This window comes from Mustelus asterias, unplaced genomic scaffold (genome assembly GCF_964213995.1).
Source record: "Mustelus asterias unplaced genomic scaffold, sMusAst1.hap1.1 HAP1_SCAFFOLD_292, whole genome shotgun sequence".
NCBI classification, from domain to species: Eukaryota; Metazoa; Chordata; class Chondrichthyes; order Carcharhiniformes; family Triakidae; genus Mustelus; species Mustelus asterias.
Genome location: NW_027590257.1, coordinates 306,406 through 326,082, shown reverse-complemented (window position 1 = coordinate 326,082; position 19,677 = coordinate 306,406). Strand labels below are relative to the sequence as shown.

General features: G+C 45.9%; 1 protein-coding gene across 3 annotated transcripts in view; it reads left to right on the top strand.

Moving 5' to 3' along the window:
• The window catches only part of LOC144486166 (NACHT, LRR and PYD domains-containing protein 3-like), a 152,687-nt gene that overhangs the window by 67,583 nt on the left and 65,427 nt on the right, over window positions 1–19,677 (top strand). For all 3 annotated transcript variants that reach the window (XM_078204241.1, XM_078204240.1, XM_078204238.1), the window contains 3 exons: window positions 11,279–11,450; window positions 11,554–11,619; window positions 15,934–17,671. In XM_078204241.1, the coding sequence (XP_078060367.1) occupies window positions 11,279–11,450; window positions 11,554–11,619; window positions 15,934–17,671 (1,976 nt within the window). The remainder of the gene's footprint in view (window positions 1–11,278; window positions 11,451–11,553; window positions 11,620–15,933; window positions 17,672–19,677) is intronic.

Sequence of the window (19,677 nt, the reverse complement as noted above, 5' to 3'; positions counted from 1 at the left end):
GGGGACAGCAGCTTGGCTGCACTCACCACGCACGGGGACAGCAGCTTGGCTGCACTCACCACGCAGTTTATTGGGATATTACTGGGTCTACTCAGGTGCTTGTGTAAACCAGTGTTAAAGGAGCCCTTGCGAGATCAGAGCTTTAAAACACCATTCTTAGAAACCCTACAGCACAGAGAAAGGCCATTCGGCCCATCGAGTCTGCACCGACCACAATCCCACCAAGACCCTACCCCCATATCCCTACATATTTACCCACTAATCCCTCTAACCTACGCATCCCAGGACACTAAGGGCAATTTTAGCATGGCCAATCAACCTAACCCGCACATCTTTGGACTGTGGGAGGAAACCGGAGCACCCAGAGGAAACCCACGCAGACACGAGGAGAATGTGCAACCTCCACACAGACAGTGACCCAAGCCGGGAATCGAACCCAGGTTCCTGGAGCTGTGAAGCAGCAGTGCTAACCACTGTGCTACCGTGCCGCCCCATGAAACATGCTTTGATTTCACTGTGGCAGTTTGTATATTTCGTCAAAACCAATTTGTTTTGCTAAGGCCCTTTATAGAGTCATAGAGATTTACAGCATGCAAACAGACGCTTCAGTCCAACTTGTCCATGCAGCCCCATTTTCTAACCCCTAAGCTAGTCCCAATTGTGCCTTTTTGTCCCATATCCCTCTATACCCATCTCATGTAACTCTCTAAATGCTTTTAAAAGACAAAATTGTACCCGCATCTACTACTACCTCTGGCAGCTTGTTCCAGACACGCACCATCCTCTGTGTGAAAAAATTGCACCTCTGGACCCTTTTGTATCTCTTCCCTCTCACCTTAAACCTATGCACTCTAGTTTAGTCTCCTCTACATTTCGGAAAAGATATTGACTATCTAGCTAATCTGTGCACCTCTATTTTATAGACCTCTATAAGATCACCCCTCAGCCTTCTACGCTCCAGAGAAAAAAGTCCCAGTCTATCCAGCCTCTCCTTACAACTCAAACCATCAAGTCCCGGTAGCATCCTAGTAAATCTTTTCTGCATTCTTTCTAGTTTAATATACTTTCTATAATAGGGTGACTAGAACTGTACACAGTATTCCAAATGTGGCCGTACCAATGTCTTGTGCAACTTCAAGACATCCCAACTCCTGTATTCAATGTTCTGACTAATGAAACCAAGCATGCCGAATGCCTTCTTCACCACTCTGTCCACTTTTTCAAGGAGCTATGAACTTGTGCCCCGAGCTCTCTTTGTTCTGTAACTCTCACCAACGTCCTACCATTAACTGAGTAAGTCCTGCCCTGGTTCGATCCACCAAAATGCAACACCTTGCTTTTATTTAAATTAAACTCCATCTGCCATTCGTCAGCCCACTGGCCCAATTGATCAAGATCCCGTTGCAATGCTAGATAACTGTCTTCACTATCCGCTATGCCACCAATCTTGGTGTCATCTGCAAACTTACTAACCATGCCTACTAAATTCTCATCCAAATCATTAATATGAATGACAAATAACAGTAGACCCAGCACGGATCCCTGAGGCACATCACTCGTCACAGGCTTCCAGTTTGAAAAACAACCCTATACAACCACCCTCTGTCTTCTGTCATCAAGCCAATTGTGTCTCCATTTGGCTACCTCACCCTGGATCCCGTGAGATTTAACCCTATGCAACAACCTACCATGTGGTACCTTGTCAAAGACCTTGCTAAAGTCCATATCGACAACATCAACTGCACTCCCCTCATCTACCTTCTTGGTTACCCCTTCAAAAACTCAATCAAATTTGAGAGACCTGATTTTCCACTCACAAAACCACGCTGACTGTCCCCGTCAGTCATTGCATCTCTAAATGCCTGTAGATCCTGTCTCTCAAAATACCTTCTAACAACTTACCCACTACAGATGTGAGGCTCACCGGCCTGTAGTTCCCAGGCTTTTCCCTGCAACCCTTCTTAAACAAACGCACAACATTTGCCACCCTTCAATCTTCAGGCATCTAACTGTGACTTTAGCTGAGGAAACCTGCTGTCCTGACTCAAGCTGGCCTGTATGTGGATCCAATCACACAGAAATGTGGTTGACTACTCACTGCCCTCTGAAATGGTCTAGAAAAAGAGGCAAAGCAGCTTAATTTCTCCAATCAGGAATGTCTTGGCAGCACGATTATTGACTGAACTTTCCAAGCTGAACTTGTGGCAGATTCACTTGTTCATGACAATGTTGGTAAGACTCAGCGCACAGCCTGTGTTGGAGATGAAGTACCTTCTTTAAACTGAGGAGTGGGTGTGGTGTTGTGCGATGCTCTGCCCTTGTGAAATGTGATAGATTTATCAGGTGCAGCATTGCTTATCACCTCAATCTATTCGATAATAGCATGACACACCCATCACTCCACCATTATCATCAAACCAGAGGCCTCGCCCTGGTTCAATGAATTGTGTTTATGAGCGTTATGACGGCCATAAAGGACATGGGAAATAGTTATTAGATCGCTCTAGCAGCTTTTTGAAGTACAAACCTGCTGCTTGAGCGGAGGCTTTAGTCGGACTGCTGGTCCTGGGATACAGACTTGCTGTATGTCGTGATTGCGGCTCTTCCTTTTGGTTTTCAGTAAACGGTTTCTGGTGATGGGAAAGTGGATTTGGAGGCTTCCTGCATTGGCGATGAGGAGTGAATAAAAAAACATTTTTTTCCCCTCTGCAGACGACCGCCATTCGTCAAGTAGCTTGTTCAGTAATGAAAAGCAAATATGTTTCTTCTTGGGAAACCTGAACCTTATGATCGCAGTGTACAGAGTGCATGCATTACTAATTTCATGTTAGCAACATTGAAGGAGATGAAAAACAAATGTAATGTTGTTGACAGCATGCGAGGCCCTGACATTCAGTATGATTTTAAAAGTTTGACCTTGCCCCACGCCCCTGACAAACTTTTGATGAACTAGTAGACCGAGGGGAAAAACCACTGTGACCCGAAGCCCTTTATTATACTCCAGATATGTTACACTCCAGATACTGCTTCAACGTGGCCGAGAATCCTGTCGGGAACCTGTCACCCAATTCTTGTCTGGATTATGAAAATTAGCAGGACATTTGTGAAGTCAGGCTGCCTCTGGATGAATTGTGGCGATATAGATTGGTATGCAGCATAAATAACCTAACTACCCAAAAGAAGCTGTTGGCATAACTCAGTCTGGATTTACAACAAATAGTTCCAATAACCTAATGTCAGAAGAATGCAGACGAGGTGCTCAGGAGCTGCAGGGGGCATCAGCCAGCAAAGTCATCCAACTGGGGAGAGTGTCATTGTGTAAACAGTCTTCAATAGAGAGTGCTTGTGTAAAGCAGGTGTTAAAGGACCCTTTGCAAGATCGGAGCTTTAAAACACCATGAAACAGTCAACGAACGGCAATAATGACCCGAAGAGTGTTAGGGAACATTGGCCAGAGAGTTGCAGATGCAACACAATAAATTATTACAAGTACTGCCAAAGGGCACAGCCAAGGTGAAATTTTAGGGATAGGCAAAACGCGTGCCACCTCGTGAAGAAACCATGGCCAATACCTGACCGTACCATGCTGCTATTCCTTCTTCCAGAGTCAGGGATATACAACGGAATCACATCACCACAACAAAGGCTGCCCTCAATTGCAGAATTACTGGTAAATGGCTAACCCCAAAGAACAAAGGAACAGGCCCTCCAAGCCTGCACCGACCATGCTGCCTGACTTAACTAAAACCCTCTACGGTTCCGCGGACCATATCCCTCCATTCCCATCCTATTCAGGTATTTGTCAAGATGCCCCTTAAAGTCACTGTCGTATCTGCTTCCACTACCTCCCCCAGCAGCGAGTTACAGGCACCCACCACCCTCTGTGTAAAAAAAAAAACAAAATCTGTCTCGTACACCTCCTTTAAACCTTGCCCCTCGCACCTGAAACCAGTGCCCCCCTAGTAATTGACTCTTCACCCTGGAAAAAAGCTTCTGATGATTCACTCTGTCCATGCCTCTCATAATCTTGTAAACTTCTATCAGATCGCCACTCAACCTCCATCGCTCCAGTGAGAACAAACAAAGTTTCTCCAACCTCTCCTCATAGCTAATGCCCTTCATACCAGGCAACATCCTGGTAAATCTTTTCTGTACCCTCTCCAAAGTCTCCACATCCTTCTGGTAGTGTGGCGACCAGAATTGAACACTATATTCCAAGTGCGGCCTAAATAAGGTTCTATAAAGCTGCAACATGACTTACCAATTTTTAATCTCAGTGCCCCGGCCGATGTATGCCTTCTTGACTGCCTTCTGCATCAGCATTGCCACTTTCAGTGACCTGTGTACCTGTGCACCCAGATCCCTTTGTTTATCAATACTCTTAAGGGTTCTGCCATTTACTGTGTATTTCCTTTCTGTATTAGACCTCCAAAATGCATGACCTCACATTTGTCCAGATTAAACTCCATCTACCACCTCTCCGCCCAAGTCTCTAACCGATCTATGTCCTGCTGTATCCTCTGATGTTCCTCATTGCTATCCGCAAATCTATCAATCTTTGTGTCGTGCACAAACTTACTAATCAAACCAGTTACATTTTCCTCCAAATCATTTATATATTTACATATATATTACAAACAGCAAAGGTCCCAGCACTGATCTCTGACTACTGCCACTTGTCACAGCCCTCCATTCAGAAACGTACCCTTCCACTGCTACCCTTTGTCTTCTTTGACCGAGCCAGTTTTGTATCCACCTTGCCACCTCACCTCTGATCCCATGCAACTTCACCTTCTGCACCAGTCTGCCATGAGGGACCTCATCAAAGGCCTTACTGAAGTCCATGTAGACAACATTCACTGCCCTATCTTCATCAATCATCTTCGTCGCTTCCTCGAAAAACTCGATCAAGTTAGTGAGACATGACCTCCCCTTCACAAATACGTCCACTTATTTCCAAGTGGGAATAAATCCTGTCTCGAAGATTCCTCTCCAATAATTTCCTTACTACTGCTGGACATCATATTGGATACCCATAATGGGAATTTGATACATCCCTAACTGGTCTCCGTCATAGAACAGACACACAAACACCTCCAACCTGGCATCCAACTCCTAACTTTGGAAGACACAAAGGCCAGGCTCGCCACCTGCACACGGGAATCTTTACAAGTAAAAATCACCACCGTGGTCTCAGTGACTTCAAGGCAGCAAACAACTCACCCCACACAAAAGGATCAAGTTTCATGGGGAGAGATTGGCTCCAGAAGATCCGGCTGATGGGGTTGGAGATCTTTAGGCTAGGTGTTGGGTGTCTGTACAAAGTCCAGTCGATGCCCTGGAAGTTTCCAAGAAAGTCTTGAAAAAAATACAAGGGGCCAAGGCCAAGATCTACATCGATCCCGATGCTAAACCTAGGGCAAGACCAGTTCTATACTCCGTTCTGGAGAAATTGGAAACCGAACTCGGGTGTCTTGAAAGTTTAGGTAGAATAAGGCCTGTGCAATTTGCATAATGGGCAGTGCCTGTAGTGGCTGTTTTTTAAGTCCAGAAAATCAGTTTGTCATAGGGATTATACAGTCAGCCGGTTTCCCAAACTTGATAGGCACCCCTGCTCAGAATCAAAGACTTCTATGCTAACTCAATAGGTGGCCAGATGGGCGGCACGGTAGCAGAGTGGTTAGCACTGCTGCTTCACAGCTCAGGGTCCCGGGTTCGATTCCTGGCTCAGGTCACTGTCTGTGTGGAGTTTGCACATTCTCCTCGTGTCTGCGTGGGTTTCCTCCGGGTGCTCCGGTTTCCTCCCACAGTCCAAAGATGTGCGGGTTAGGTTGATTGGCCAGGTTAAAAATTGTCCCTTAGAGTCCTGACATGCATAGGTTAGAGGGATTAGTGGGTAAATATGTGGGGGTAGGGCCTGGGTGGGATTGTGGTCGGGGCACTGTAGGGTTTCTATGATTCTATGTCCACCAACTTGGACATGTGCCACGTCTATCTTCAGCTTGTATTGGATGAGTCCTCCCAGAAATATGTGATAAATGTGAACAAGGGACAATAGAAGTAAACTCGCTTGTCCTTCGATCTCATCAGCGTGCCATTTTCCAATGAATCATGGAGAACGTTCTTCAAGGGCAACCCAAGTAGCAGTGTAGATGGATGACGTCCTGGTCATGGGGGCTTTGGAACAGGAACACCTGGCATACTTTCAAAAAGGTCTTGCAGAGATTTTCAAAAACGGGAGTGTGTTTGATGAGGGAGAAATGCATCTTCCAAGCAGCTGAAGTAACCTACTTGGGCTACCCGGTAGATGGCAACGGGTTAGACCCAGTAGAAGCTAAAAACAATCAAGGAGGCATCAACTCCACAGGGTTGAAATCTTTTCTGGGATTGGCTACTTATTATGGAAAAAATATCCTGAATTTGCCTTCCATGCTGACCCCCTTGCAGGCCCTACTAAGAAAATACAGAAATTCTCCTGGGAAGCTCCACAGCCAGAGGCTTTCGCCAAAGATGTTGTAATCTAACTTATTGGCCCATTTTGATGCCGACAAATAACTTGTGCTGACACGCAACGTTTCCCTGTACAGGGATGGGCCGGTGCTTTTACAGCACTGGAAAGATGGGACGGAGAAGCCCACCGTGCCTGCATCCAGGACCTTTCTGGATGTAGAGTGAAGGTATTCTCAGATTGAGGAAGAAGGGTTGGCGGTGTATTTGGTGTGGAAAAAGTTCCATCACTATGTCTACGGTAGACGTTTCACAATCATTACCAACCACAGATCCTTATTGGGATGTTTCAACCAGGACAAGGCATCCCGTTATTGTCTCCATCCAGATACAGCGTTGGGCCTTTTTACTGGCCGCCTACAAATATCGTACAGAGCACCAGTCTGGAATCCAGATTGCCAATACACTGAGTCACCTCACATTGCCCACAAGCCTGTCTCCTTTACCAGCATTGCATCAGGTCGTGATGACACTAAATCATTTGGAGAGTTTGCCAGTCTCTGCAAGGCAGATTAGAGCCTGGACATAGAAAGATCAATCTCCAGCATTTGATCCTAGATGGAGGATTCCAATGATGACCCTGTGAAGAAATGCCACCTTACCTCGCTAAGAAAGACTAGCAGTGTTGAGGATGGGATCATTGAGGGTCTCGAGTGTCGTTCCGCCCCCAGGATGACATCCAATATTAATGGAACTACATAATGGCCACCTTGGAGTATCAGAGATGAAAATGCTGGCCAGGAGCTACGCCTGCTGGCCCGGCCTCGACTCAGTCACGACGGACTTGGAGAAGCAGTGTGACTTGTGCTAAGAAAATCAAAAGCTTCCTCCCTCAGCCTCTCCACACCCATGGGAATAATGTGGCAGGCCATGGGTACTAGTACATATGGACTTGGCAGGGCCCTTTATGGGTTCCATGTTTTTAATCATGGTACATACACACTTACAAAACTATCTCCTCATGGTGGGGGTGTTGGGGGAGAAACTGACTCAAGGTGGGGGGAGGGGTGGGGCGAGTGTTATGAAGGACACGGGGGATTGTTGATAGATCTGCCCAGGGGCTTTGTGGAGTACAAAGTCACTTATTAAGCAAAGGGAGACTTGTCCAATGGGAAGCTAGCGATTGGAGTTTAAAACCTTTTGCTTTAAGCCACACTGTTGTTGTAGGTTCCAAGTTTACAGACTTTTTTACTCTGAAGGATTCAACTCATCTTGTTAGTCCCACTAAAGGGTTTCTGGAGAGAGGAAACTGTCTTTTTCTGAATTACTACAGAGAGCATTGCAGGAACAGCAGCAGGGATACATAAAAATGATGTGCCAACCTGGTGAATCTACAACCCCTCACCATGCTATAGATAGACAGGCAACTTGAGCCACAACTGACACAGCATAAAGCTTTTCTATCCTGCCATGCCTGCAATATGATGCTGGATAATTAAACAGCAAACGTGTGGAGGGGATTTCGCAAAGTTCCACATCAAAAACATCAGAGTCCAGCTCATGAGTGCAAAAGACACGGCTGAAGCATTCGCAATAATATTCAGTCAGACATGTTACTGAGTTATTCATTTCAGCCTCTTCATGGGATCCCCATCATCACAGAAAAACCAATTCAATTCCCTCCACATGATCTAAAGGAATAACTTAGTGCTTGGTGTGCAGGAACACTGACAACATCCTGGCTGTGATACTGAAGCTTTGTGCTCCAGCACAGGCTGCACTGTGAGCCAAGCTGTTCAGTGCAGCGACAACACTGGCATCTACCCGACAATATGGAAATATTGCCAGCAACAGCCTGTCCATGATAAACAGGACAAACCCACTCCAGGAATTACCATTCTATTAATCTATTCACAGTCATCAAAATGATGGAAGGGATCATCAACAGTTCTTGCAGTGGTCCTTGCTCAGCAATAACCTGCTCACAGATGCTTAGTTTGCGTTCTGCCAGGACCACTCTGCTGCAGAGCTCCTTTGGTTCAGAAATGGTTGAAAGAATTACAGGGGAGAGGTGAAAGGGTCTGTCATTCACATCAAGACAGCATTCTAACTCAATTAGCATCAAAACCTTCCGACAAAACTGGAGTCAATGGAAATCCGTAATCATATCGCCTCTGACACTTGTTTTCAGTGAAGACAGATCCACTTTCCACAATGGGTCCTCGTCCAACCACACAATCATCTCAACCATTCCAGTTGTTTTCAGAAGCTGCAATAATTTTGTTGCACTGAGGGAACCACAACTGGATACAATATTCTAAATGTTGTCTCATCAATGATTTTAGAAATGAGCTGGATTATCTCACTTTGACTCAATATTGCCCTCACAATACACCACAACGCTTAGTTTACTGCAACTGACACTGAATCGTATCAATTTTCGATCCTTAGTCTCAGAATCTTACAGAATAGAAGCTGGAATCATGTTAAAAAGAATGCTGTCCCTATTTTTTTCATTGTGGAAAGTCAGTCTTCACGGGGGAATATAACATCATTGAATTTCTGCCCCTGTGCTCTGGGAAAGTAATTTACTCCCTCTCTTAAACATTGAAAAAAATAACTCCATTGTCTGCTACCCCCGACACAAACTCCATCTCCTCACCACCTGATTGTATTCCATTCCCAGCCGCTGACTGAGACCTGGCCAGACTATCTGTGACTTCAGTGTTCAGAATCAAGCTGAACTCCATTTCCTGCATAATTGTCAGTGCAGAAATATCCTTATTCTCTGAATGTAACACTGCAAATTTCTCCTCCCACCTCAGCACAGCTCCTGCTGAATCCGAATCTATATTTTTGTTACCTCCAGATTTGTCTGTTCCAATGTTCTCCTGTTGGGCCTCCCACATCGCCCTTTATCTTCAGCTCCTCAGATTCTGCTGCCTTTACTGTGTTCCCCGTCAGAATCCAGATATCACTTTGTGCTCACAATGGCCCCCCAGTCCTCAGATGTCTTCGATTTAAAATTCCCATTCTTCTAGTTTCCGAGTCAATGAGTTTGAACCATTCCTGTAAACTCCAGTCTGAAATTCTCCATTAGCACGACTCTGACATCTTGCACAGCCCCTCCTTCACACCCCACTTGTAACTGTGTTAATATCTCTCGAATCCTATCTCACTCCCCTCTCCCCTTCACCGGGATTTCATACTAGTAATTTGAAAACAAAAAATGTTTTTTTTCTGGAATTTGAGTTACTGAGCGGTAAAGTTTACATTAGATTTTTCAGCATTGTCAATGGCTCATTCTCCTGACCTAAATTAGCAGTCTGTATTTGGATTAGTCAATGGCAATTTGTCAGTTAAATTTCATTATAACATTGCTTCCATTTAAATAACTTAAGGATCAGACTCATTATTTCCCTGCCATCTGAGTTCTGATTCGTTGTTTATTTTACTTACACATGGAGAGCAGGAATCCCTACAGTCCATAAGGAGGCCCATCATTCTGCACCAACTCTTTAAAAGAGCAGCTTATCCAGGCCCATCTTTAGACAATGGAAACAGGAGCACCTGCAGGAAACCCACACAGACATGGGAAGAATGTGCAAACTCCGCACAGCCAGTCGCCCAAGGCCGGGATCAAACCTGTGAGACAGCAATGGTAACCACTGTGCTGCTAGGAGTAGGCCGTTCAGCCCCTCGAGTCTGCCCCGCTCTTTAATAACATGATTTGATTGTAGCCTCCAATCTGCAGACTGCCTATCCACGATACCCATAACTCCTTGCTGACCAAGACGCCATCCACCTCTCCGTTCCTACCACCGTTTCAGGAAGAGCGTTTCAAAGACACACTACCCTTTTGGAGAAAAAATACATTGCCACATCTCATCAGGATTTCCTGGTAAATCACAGCGTGATTTAAGTGTGTGGAAAAAGTGCATCATGTTGTCAATCAGTCATCGAATGTCATAGAATCAGAGAAACCCTACAGTGCAGAAAGAGGCCATCTGGCCCATCGAGTCTGCACCGACCACAATCCCACCCAGGCCCTACCCCCTTATCCCTAAACATTTACCCGCTAATCCCTCTAACTTCCGCATCTCAGGACACTTAGGGGCAATTTTAGCAGAGCCAATCCACCTAACCCGCACATCTTTAGACTGTGGGAGGAAACCGGAGCACCCGGAGGAAACCCACGCAGACACGAGGAGAATGTGCAAACTCCACACAGGCAGTGACCCAAGCCGGGAATCGAACCCAGGTCCCTGGAGCTGTGAAGCAGCAGTGCTAACCACTGTGCTACCGTGCCGCCCGGGAATCGAACCCAGGTCCCTGGAGCTGTGAAGCAGCAGTGCTAACCACTGTGCTACCGTGCCGCCCGGGAATCGAACCCAGGTCCCTGGAGCTGTGAAGCAGCAGTGCTAACCACTGTGCTACCGTGCCGCCCGGGAATCGAACCCAGGTCCTTGGGGCTGTGAAGCAGCAGTGCTAACCACTGTGCTACCGTGCCACCCCATCATGTTGGACACTGAAGGACAGACAGCTAATCACATGTAAATATATCAGATTCTCAGTGATTCCTCACACGAGTTGAAATGTGTTTTTGATTTCTAGTTCAGTTGATTCACATTTGTTTATTGTTAGTGATTGGAACGAGATTTCAAGAGAATTTTCAGTCCATGTTTATTATGGATCAGGACCCGGCCCAGTGACTGATTTCTGAGCTGAAAACAACTGGGAAATCCCATCACTGAGCAGATCCTTTCCATCTCATTCTCAGTGTTTATCTTTCACTCTGCGTCTCATTATTCTTCATTACTATTCTTCATAGAAAGTCACTGAGCTCGTGGATAAGGGAAACCGGGCGGACAGTTCCAAACTTCTCCTCAATCTGGTGATGGAAAAAGGATCTCGGGCTCGAAGGGTGATGTGGGAATCCTTTGTGAGAATGCGTCACGGAGTCCCAAAACTGGATAAAATACTGAAAGAAACACAGGAGCTTGGTACGGTAAAATCACAGTGAATTCAATTTCCCATTTAAACACTGTCGATATCACTGTAATATTACACTGAGCTGGTTTCATGGAAGTTCATTTATTTAAACAGGTGCTGATTCGTTTGATTATATCAACATCGCACATGGTTTATCTGAATTACCCACTAACCTGAAAGGTAAGAGAGGAAATGGAGATTACAAACTATTTCACTTCTGAGAATCTGAATGATTGGTTGGAGCCTTTGTTTAAGAGATTGTGAAAATCTGGGATACTGAAAATTAAAGACTGGAAATTGGGTAGAGCATGATTCGGTTTTGTCATTAATGCTCGACCATACTAGCTTCAAATTACAATTCATATGATCTGTCGTTTTTTTTTCCAAAAATGTGTGACCATTGCATCTTTTCACTTAACCTAGCTGTTAATTGCTATTACTTCTGAAGTCTTATAGACACCTGTCCGAAACCCGGTACCGTGTGAATTCAGTACAGTGCTCCTGCGTGCCTGGGTGTTCTAACAGAAAGCAAAGAGTGGGGTAAATGGTTGTTTTGGTTGGCGATCAGTGACGAGTGGTGTGCCTCAGGGATCAGTGTTGGGACCGCAATTGTTTACGATTTGCACAGATGAGTTGGAGACCAAGTGTAGTGTGTCAAAATTAGCAGATGACACTCAGATGAGTGGCAGAGCAAAGTGTGCAGAGGACGCTGAAAGTCTACAAAGGGATATAGATAGTCTGAGTGGGCGAGAGTCTGGCAGATGGAGTGCAATGTTGGTAAATGTGAGGTCATCCATTTTGGTACGAGCAACAGCAAAATGGACTATTACTTAAATGGCAAAAAATTGCAGCATGCGGCTGTGCAGAGAGACCTGGGTGTCCTTGTGCAAAAATCACAAGGTGTTTGTAGGTGTAGCAGGTAATTAAGAAGGCAAATGGAATTTTGTCCTTCATTGATAGACGGATGGAGTTTAAAAACAGCGAGGTTATGTTGCAGCTGTATAGGGTGCTGGTCAGGCCACACCTGGAGTACTGTGCACAGTTTTGGTTTCCTTACTTGAAAAAGGATATACTGGCACTGGAGGGGGTGCAGAGGAGATTTGCTCGGTTGATTCCGGAGTTGAGAGGGTTGGCTTTTGAGGAGAGACTGAGTGGACTGTGAAGATACTTATTGGAATTCAGAAGAATGAGGGGAGATCTTATAGAAACATACAAGATTATGAAGGGAATAGATAAGATAGAAGCAGGGAAGTTGTTTCCACTGGCAGGTGAAATTAGAACTAGGGGGCATGGCCTCAAAATAAGAGGGAGCAGATTTAGGACTGAGTTGAGGAGGAACTTCTTCAAACAAAGGGTTGTGAATCTGTGGAATTCCCTGCCCAGTGAAGCAGTTGAGGCTACCTCACTAAATGTTTTTAAAGCAAGGATAGCTACATTTTTGAACAGGAAAGGAATTAAGTGTTATGGTGAGCAGGTGGGTAAGTGGAGCTGAGTCCACAAAAAAATCAGCCATGATCTTATTGAATGGTAGAGCAGGCTTGAGGGGCCAGATGGCCTATTCCTGCCCCTAGTTCTTATGTTCTGGGCTCACAGTAAAGAGTCGGGCCTTGAGCCAGATGTAAAGGGTTCGCTGCACCTGAGAAATCATTCCTACCGTAAACATATCAAATTAGTGAGTAGCAAAATCCCAGATGGCCCATCAAGCCAAACCCGGGCCACCAGGGCTCAGTGTTCAGAAGCGGAGATGTCCACTGATGACTGTGCAATGTTCCAGAACATTCATGACTCCTCAGATACTGAAGCAATTCCTGTCCAAATGCAGCAAGTTCTGGACAAAATCTAGGCTTGATCTGACAAGGTTGCATGTAAATTTCACACCACACACATACCAAGCTATAATTATCTCCAACAAGAGTGGATTCAATCATCGCCCCTTGACAATCGGTGGCATCACTGTTTGCTGTATCCCCCACTATCAACAACCTGAGGGTTACCATTGACCAGAAACTGAACTGGACTCGATATATAAATAGTGTGACGACAAGAACAGGTCAGCTGCTCCGAATTCTACAGCGTTAAAGTCATCTCTTACTCCCTGTAAACTTTCCACCATCCACAAGGCACAAGTCAGAAGTGTGCTGGAATTCTCTGCCCTCACCTGGGTAAGTGCAGCTCAACGACACGCGTGGAATTCCTCACATACCAGTTTAAAGTAGACTGTTTGATTAATACCCGCCCACAAAACTTATCCCCTCCACCACCGACGAAAAATGGCAGCAGTGTTTACCATCTCCAAGATGCACTGCCGAACACAGCAAGGCTGCTGAGATAGCACTTTCCAAACTCATGGCTGCTGCCATCCAGAAGATCAAGGGCAGCAGTCACAGGGGCACACCACTGTTTTCCACCAAGTCACTCACCACCCTGACTTGGAAATATCTCTGTCCGTTCAAAAACAAAGAACAAAGTAAAGTCCAGCACAGGAACAGGCATCTTTGGCACTCCAAGCCTGCGCAAACCATGATGCCTGCCTAAACTGAAACCGTCTGCACACACAGAGTCCGGATCCTTCCATTCCCATCCTATTCATGTATTCGTCTAGTTACCCCTTAAATGCTGCTGTCGTCCCTGTTCCCACCACCTCCCCAGACAGCACGTCCCAGACATTCACCATCCTCTGTGTAAAAGAAACTTGTCTCACACATCTGCTCTAAACTTCTCCCCACGCACCTTAAACCTATGTTCCCTAGTACTTGACTTGAAACACTATAAAAGGGGAAGGTTATTTTTGTTTTGAGTTCTCTGTCTAAAGGCAGGTTATATCTCCACCATGGGCAGGGCAACGAGCGAGGTCCTGAATTCACCTTAGAAAGAACAGGGATCAATCGTCAGGCTGTTGTTATAACATAAACCACATCAAGCGTCCACCCAACTGATCCAAACGGCTCTGCAATAACTCGCTTAATGTGGTAACAGCCCTGATAGAATAGCAGAACTTTCCATGTTCAAAACTGTTGCTTTTCCAATGCACACAATATGACGAGAACCTACTGAAGTTTATGCACAGTAACAGTGAGACTCCTGAACAATTACAGTCTCTCCCGCTCCTACGCAGTGTCTAATATCCCACTTACCATTTCTGCAGCAGATTGGGAGCTCTGACCAGTTCACAAACTATGTGGACTGCTATATCATCAAGATCTACCAATGAGATGTCTATAATAAGGGCAGGGAGGAAAGTATTAACCATCAGAGTTAAAACATCACCTTTGTAAAATCAATGGGGGCGATTCTCCCAGGTCGCTGTGCTGCTTTGGTAGTGCAGCAGACCAGGAGACTGGTGCAGAGCCGTTTCACAGGCTCCCCGCTGGGGGCCACAGCCTGCCTGCGTCTCCGGCAGCTGGATTTCGGGCACCGACAGCTCCGTGCCAGAGATCCGCGCGGAGCTGTATAAATTATTACAATGCGCATTTGAATCTGCTTAAAAGTCATTAGCGGGCCCAGCACTGAGATTTCCAGGCCCACGAGCCACTCGCCCCGCCACCCCCTCACGTCAGGAGTGGTTCACTCCGACGGGGTTTTGTACAACTTCCCATTTGCAGGGAGCTGGTGACCAGACCCCGCTGGAGTGAAGGGGATGTCATCGAGGCCCCCATGGGGTTGGAGGTGGCTGGGGTACCCTGGGCATTGCCAGCCTGGGCCCCTGGCACTTCCAAAGGGGCAAAGTGCTAATGTCCAGGACACCTTGGCACTGCCTACTGGGCATTGAGCAGTGCCAAGAGTACAGGGCCTAATGGGGATCGGGCCTGTGGGGGTGAGCAGTGGGGGTGGGGAGTCCTGCTTCCACTCTGCATTCGGGCTGAGTGACGGAGGGAGGGAGGACAGCGATTGGGGCTGGCCATCAGGGTGGGGGGAGGAGATCAGCCTTCTGGGGTGGGGGGGGGTGTCAAGATTACGGCGGGGTCAGTCCGTTGGGGTGGGGGGGAGGGGGCGTTGGGACTGTGTAGGAGGGGGAGGGGAAGGGGCGTTGGGACTGTGTAGGAGGGGGAGAAGTGCTGGCTGCCGGCATTGTGGGGCCAGTACGCATGCGCCGATCTCTGCGCTGACAGATCATCGCACGCACAGTGGCCGCTCAGCGCGATGCTGCCGGCCCCTCCAGCCTGATTCACGCTCCTGCACTCTGCTCTGCAGAGATTGTGGGAGATTCATTTTGAAACTCCCGCTGAAAAGTCCAGCGTGATTTACTCCAGTTTTTACCCAAATTCGACACCGAGATTCCTTTTCGGGAGAATCGCCCCCAACATGTGATAGAAATATTGGAATTAAGTGAAGAGCTGAAACTTTAAGTGGAAATTAATCATTGTCAAATGAGGTTTTCAATAATTCAATTTTATATCCTACTCAAACCTTGACTGACACTGTAAAATAAATCTCTCAATTCAGCAAAGACAGTGTCTTAATGCAACTAACATTTTCTCTCTGTTCTAATTGAAGATCTCCAACAGAAACACAAGGAGACACTCCGGGTACAAACTGAAACACTGAGAGTGAACACTATCCTCATAAAGGAGAAGGTTAAGATTTTCCAGCTGGTTGATCGATACGCTGAGCTCACGGTTATTTCTACTGTTCGAGATCGGACACTTGTCGAACATGAACTGCTGGCAAGAGGCCGAGACCATGAAGAATGGAGAGAGAAACATCTCCGGAGAGAACTGGAAAAAATCCGAACTGATCAATTGTTTCAGAGCAGCTTTTCCCAGAGAAAATTCAAATCTGGGAATTCAGCAGCAGTGAGTGGAGTGCCGGGAATTGGAAAAACAACAATGGTACAAAAGATTGTTTATGACTGGGCCACTGGGAAAATATACCCACACTTTCAATTTGTTTTCAGTTTTAAATTCCGGGATTTGAACACTATTAACTGTAGAATAAACCTGAGGAATCTGATATTGGATCAGTATCCCTACTTTGGGAATATTCTGGGAGAGCTCTGGAAGAACCCAAAAGGATTGCTGTTTATATTCGATGGTTTGGATGAATTCAAGGACAGTATTGATTTTGCTGACAATCGGAGAAATACAGAACCTCAGTACATGTGCACAGATCCCGAATGCTGGTGTGAAGTGTCTGACATTGTGTACAGTTTAATACAGCACAAGCTGCTCCCAGGATGTTCAGTGCTAGTGACCAGCCGCCCCACTGCATTACAGTTATTGGAAAAGGCTGACATCAGTGTCTGGGCTGAAATCCTGGGATTTGTTGGTGATGAACGGAAGGAATATTTCAACAAGTCTTTTGAAGATCAGATGGTGGCAGCAGCTGTTTTCAAACACGTGGAGGAGAACGAGATCCTGTACACCATGTGTTACAACCCTTCCTACTGCTGGATCCTCGGTCTGTCACTGGGTCCCTTCTTTACACAAAGAGACAGGAAACAGCAGCAAGTTCCCAAGACCATCACCCAACTATATTCCTACTATATTTACAACATTCTGAAAAACCATGGCCGAGAGATTGAAAACCCCCGTGATGTGTTACTGAAGCTTGGTGAGATGGCCTACACAGGAGTCTCCAAGAAGAAGATTGTGTTTCGAAATGGAGATTTGATTGAGTACAATCTACAATCTTCCCAGTTCCTGTCTGGGTTCCTGATGGAACTTTTGGAGAGAGATGTTTCTGCCCAGAGTGTGGTTTATACATTCCCACACCTCACCATCCAAGAGTTTGTAGCTGCACTCACACAATTCCTGACTCCAGATCCTGGGGAGATCGGGAAACTCCTCAGTGAAGCCCACAGTGAGGAAGATGGGCGATTTGAGATATTTCTCCGTTTTGTTGCTGGTCTGTCCTCCCCACAGTCAGCTCGACCCCTGGTGGAGTTTCTGGGTCCATTTCTTCATCAAACAACCTGCCGAGTGATTGACTGGGTGAAGGAGAAGGTTGAAGGGCAGATTGGAGACACAGAGACTGAAACTGGGAAGAGGAAGCTCCTGAACACATTCCACTACCTGTTTGAGTCTCAGAATAAAGCACTGGCTCGGAACACAGTGGGATCTATGGAAAAACTTTCATTTAGCAGATTGCAACTGACCCCGATTGACTGTGCGGTCCTGTCTCATGTCATTGGACTCTGTGATACAATAAAACACCTCGATCTAGGGCAATGCAACATTCAGTGTGAAGGGCTCCAGCGGCTGGGACCCGTTCTGCACAAGTGTCAGGAGTTGAGGTAACTGTTTGGTCTCAGAGCGGATATTTTCATTGTTGAGAAGCCATTTCCTTTGTTCTAATAAAACAGAGGCATGTTCATTCGAGGACATCAAGAGAGAAACAATGTCCAATGGTCACAAAGTGTGGGAGAATGGCACAAAGTAATAATGCTCATTTGAGAGCAGATGCAGATATGATGGGCCGATTGGCCTCCTTCTGAACCTGTAATAAATCTAGATTCTCTGATAAAACTACATCGTTTCAAGAAGGCAGATTCTCCTGGAATAGGCGTGGGCAATAAATGTTGGCATAACCAGCGATGCCCACGTTCCTTGAATGAATAAAAACATTATTGGGATGAATTTTAAATGATTAGAGCTGTAAAGGCCTCCCTCCAAAATCTGAAAAAGGATCATTCCCTCTCCCAACAGAAACCATCTGATTCTGTACGATGCTATACAGAAATTAGTTTGTCTTGTTCGGTACAGCTTACAGTTTGTGTTTAATTATGATCAGGATTATTTTCCTGCGCTCTCCCTGTGTTATGTATTACAGTCGGTGTGTGTTATATTGGGACAATGTCCCTTTATAAGTCACGTGATCACTGGTGACATCATCAGTTCGGGTTGCTTTCTGAATGCCTGCGTTGCGCTGCCTCTACTGGCAGCCTCTGTGAACTCCGTCTTGCTTCTTGGATTAACTGGTTGTAACTGAAACTCCGAGCTTCTATCATTCATTGTGGGCCTCTGAATAGAAGCAACCATTTCTTTAAACCTCTATAACTCTTACAACGTCGTAAACCTTAAATTAAAATGTAGGGACAATTTAAATTGAAACCAAAAACCCGCAGGCGGGCAGCTTTGTTTAACATGAAGTGAAATTAAAGTTTTGGCCCTTTCTGAGCTCACAAGCACAGAAACACAAATTAAACTTAAACTCATGAATTACTGTGTAATGCCCACAAACACAAGTTATTACATAACAGTGAAGCCCAAGATGCTGTTTTCTTTATTAATTGCTACCTACACTTGCCCTGCCAATGGCAATGATCGATGCACACATGTGTTCAGTCCCTCTGATCCTGCAATCCGTGAACAATTCTACCGATTATTTTATATTGCTTCCTCATGTGCATGTTTCCTGAAAGTATCACCTCACCCGTCTCTGCATTGAACTTAATCTGCCACCTATCTGTACACTCCACCATAGTCTGTTTTTCAATCCCAAGCTCTCCTCACAGTTTACAATGCCTCAAACTGTTCTGTGATCAACAAACTTTGAAATTTTCCTCGAGACTGCAAACCATAGAAACCCTACAGTGCAGGAAGAGGCCATTCGGCCCATCAAGTCTGCACCGACCACAATCCCACCCAGGCCCTACCCCCATATCCCTACATGTTTTACCCTCTAATCCCTGTAACCTACACATCTCAGGACACTAAGGAGCAATTTTAGCATGGCCAATCAACCTAACCCGCACATCTTTAGACTGGGAGGAAACCGGAGCACCCGGAGGAAACCCACTCAGACACGAGGAGAATGTGCAAACTCCCCACACACAGTGACCCAAGCCGGGAATCGAACCCAGGTCCCTGGAGCTGTGAAGCAGCAGTGCTAACCACTGTGCTACCGTGCCACCCAAACACCTAGATCATTCACATATATCAGGGAAAAGCAAGGATCCCAATACCAACTGCTTGGGTTCTCCATTACCGACATCCTCCAGCCTTAAAAATATCCATTACTCTTTGTTCATCCAATTTTGTATCCACGTTGCTACTTTCCCATTTATTTTATGAGCTTATGCCACAAGTCTGTTGTGTCACTGCATCAGATGATTTTTGAATATCCATGTACACCACATCAACAGCAGAACCATCATTGACCCTTTCAGTTGCTTCCTCCAGTTCACAGCAATATAAAGCCAGTCGAAAACGGCATTTTTTTTTAACCAACCAATGAATTTAGTTTCCTCTGTGTCACTATTAGATTCACCATTTCCCTTTTGAACTCAGCGTGGGCCGG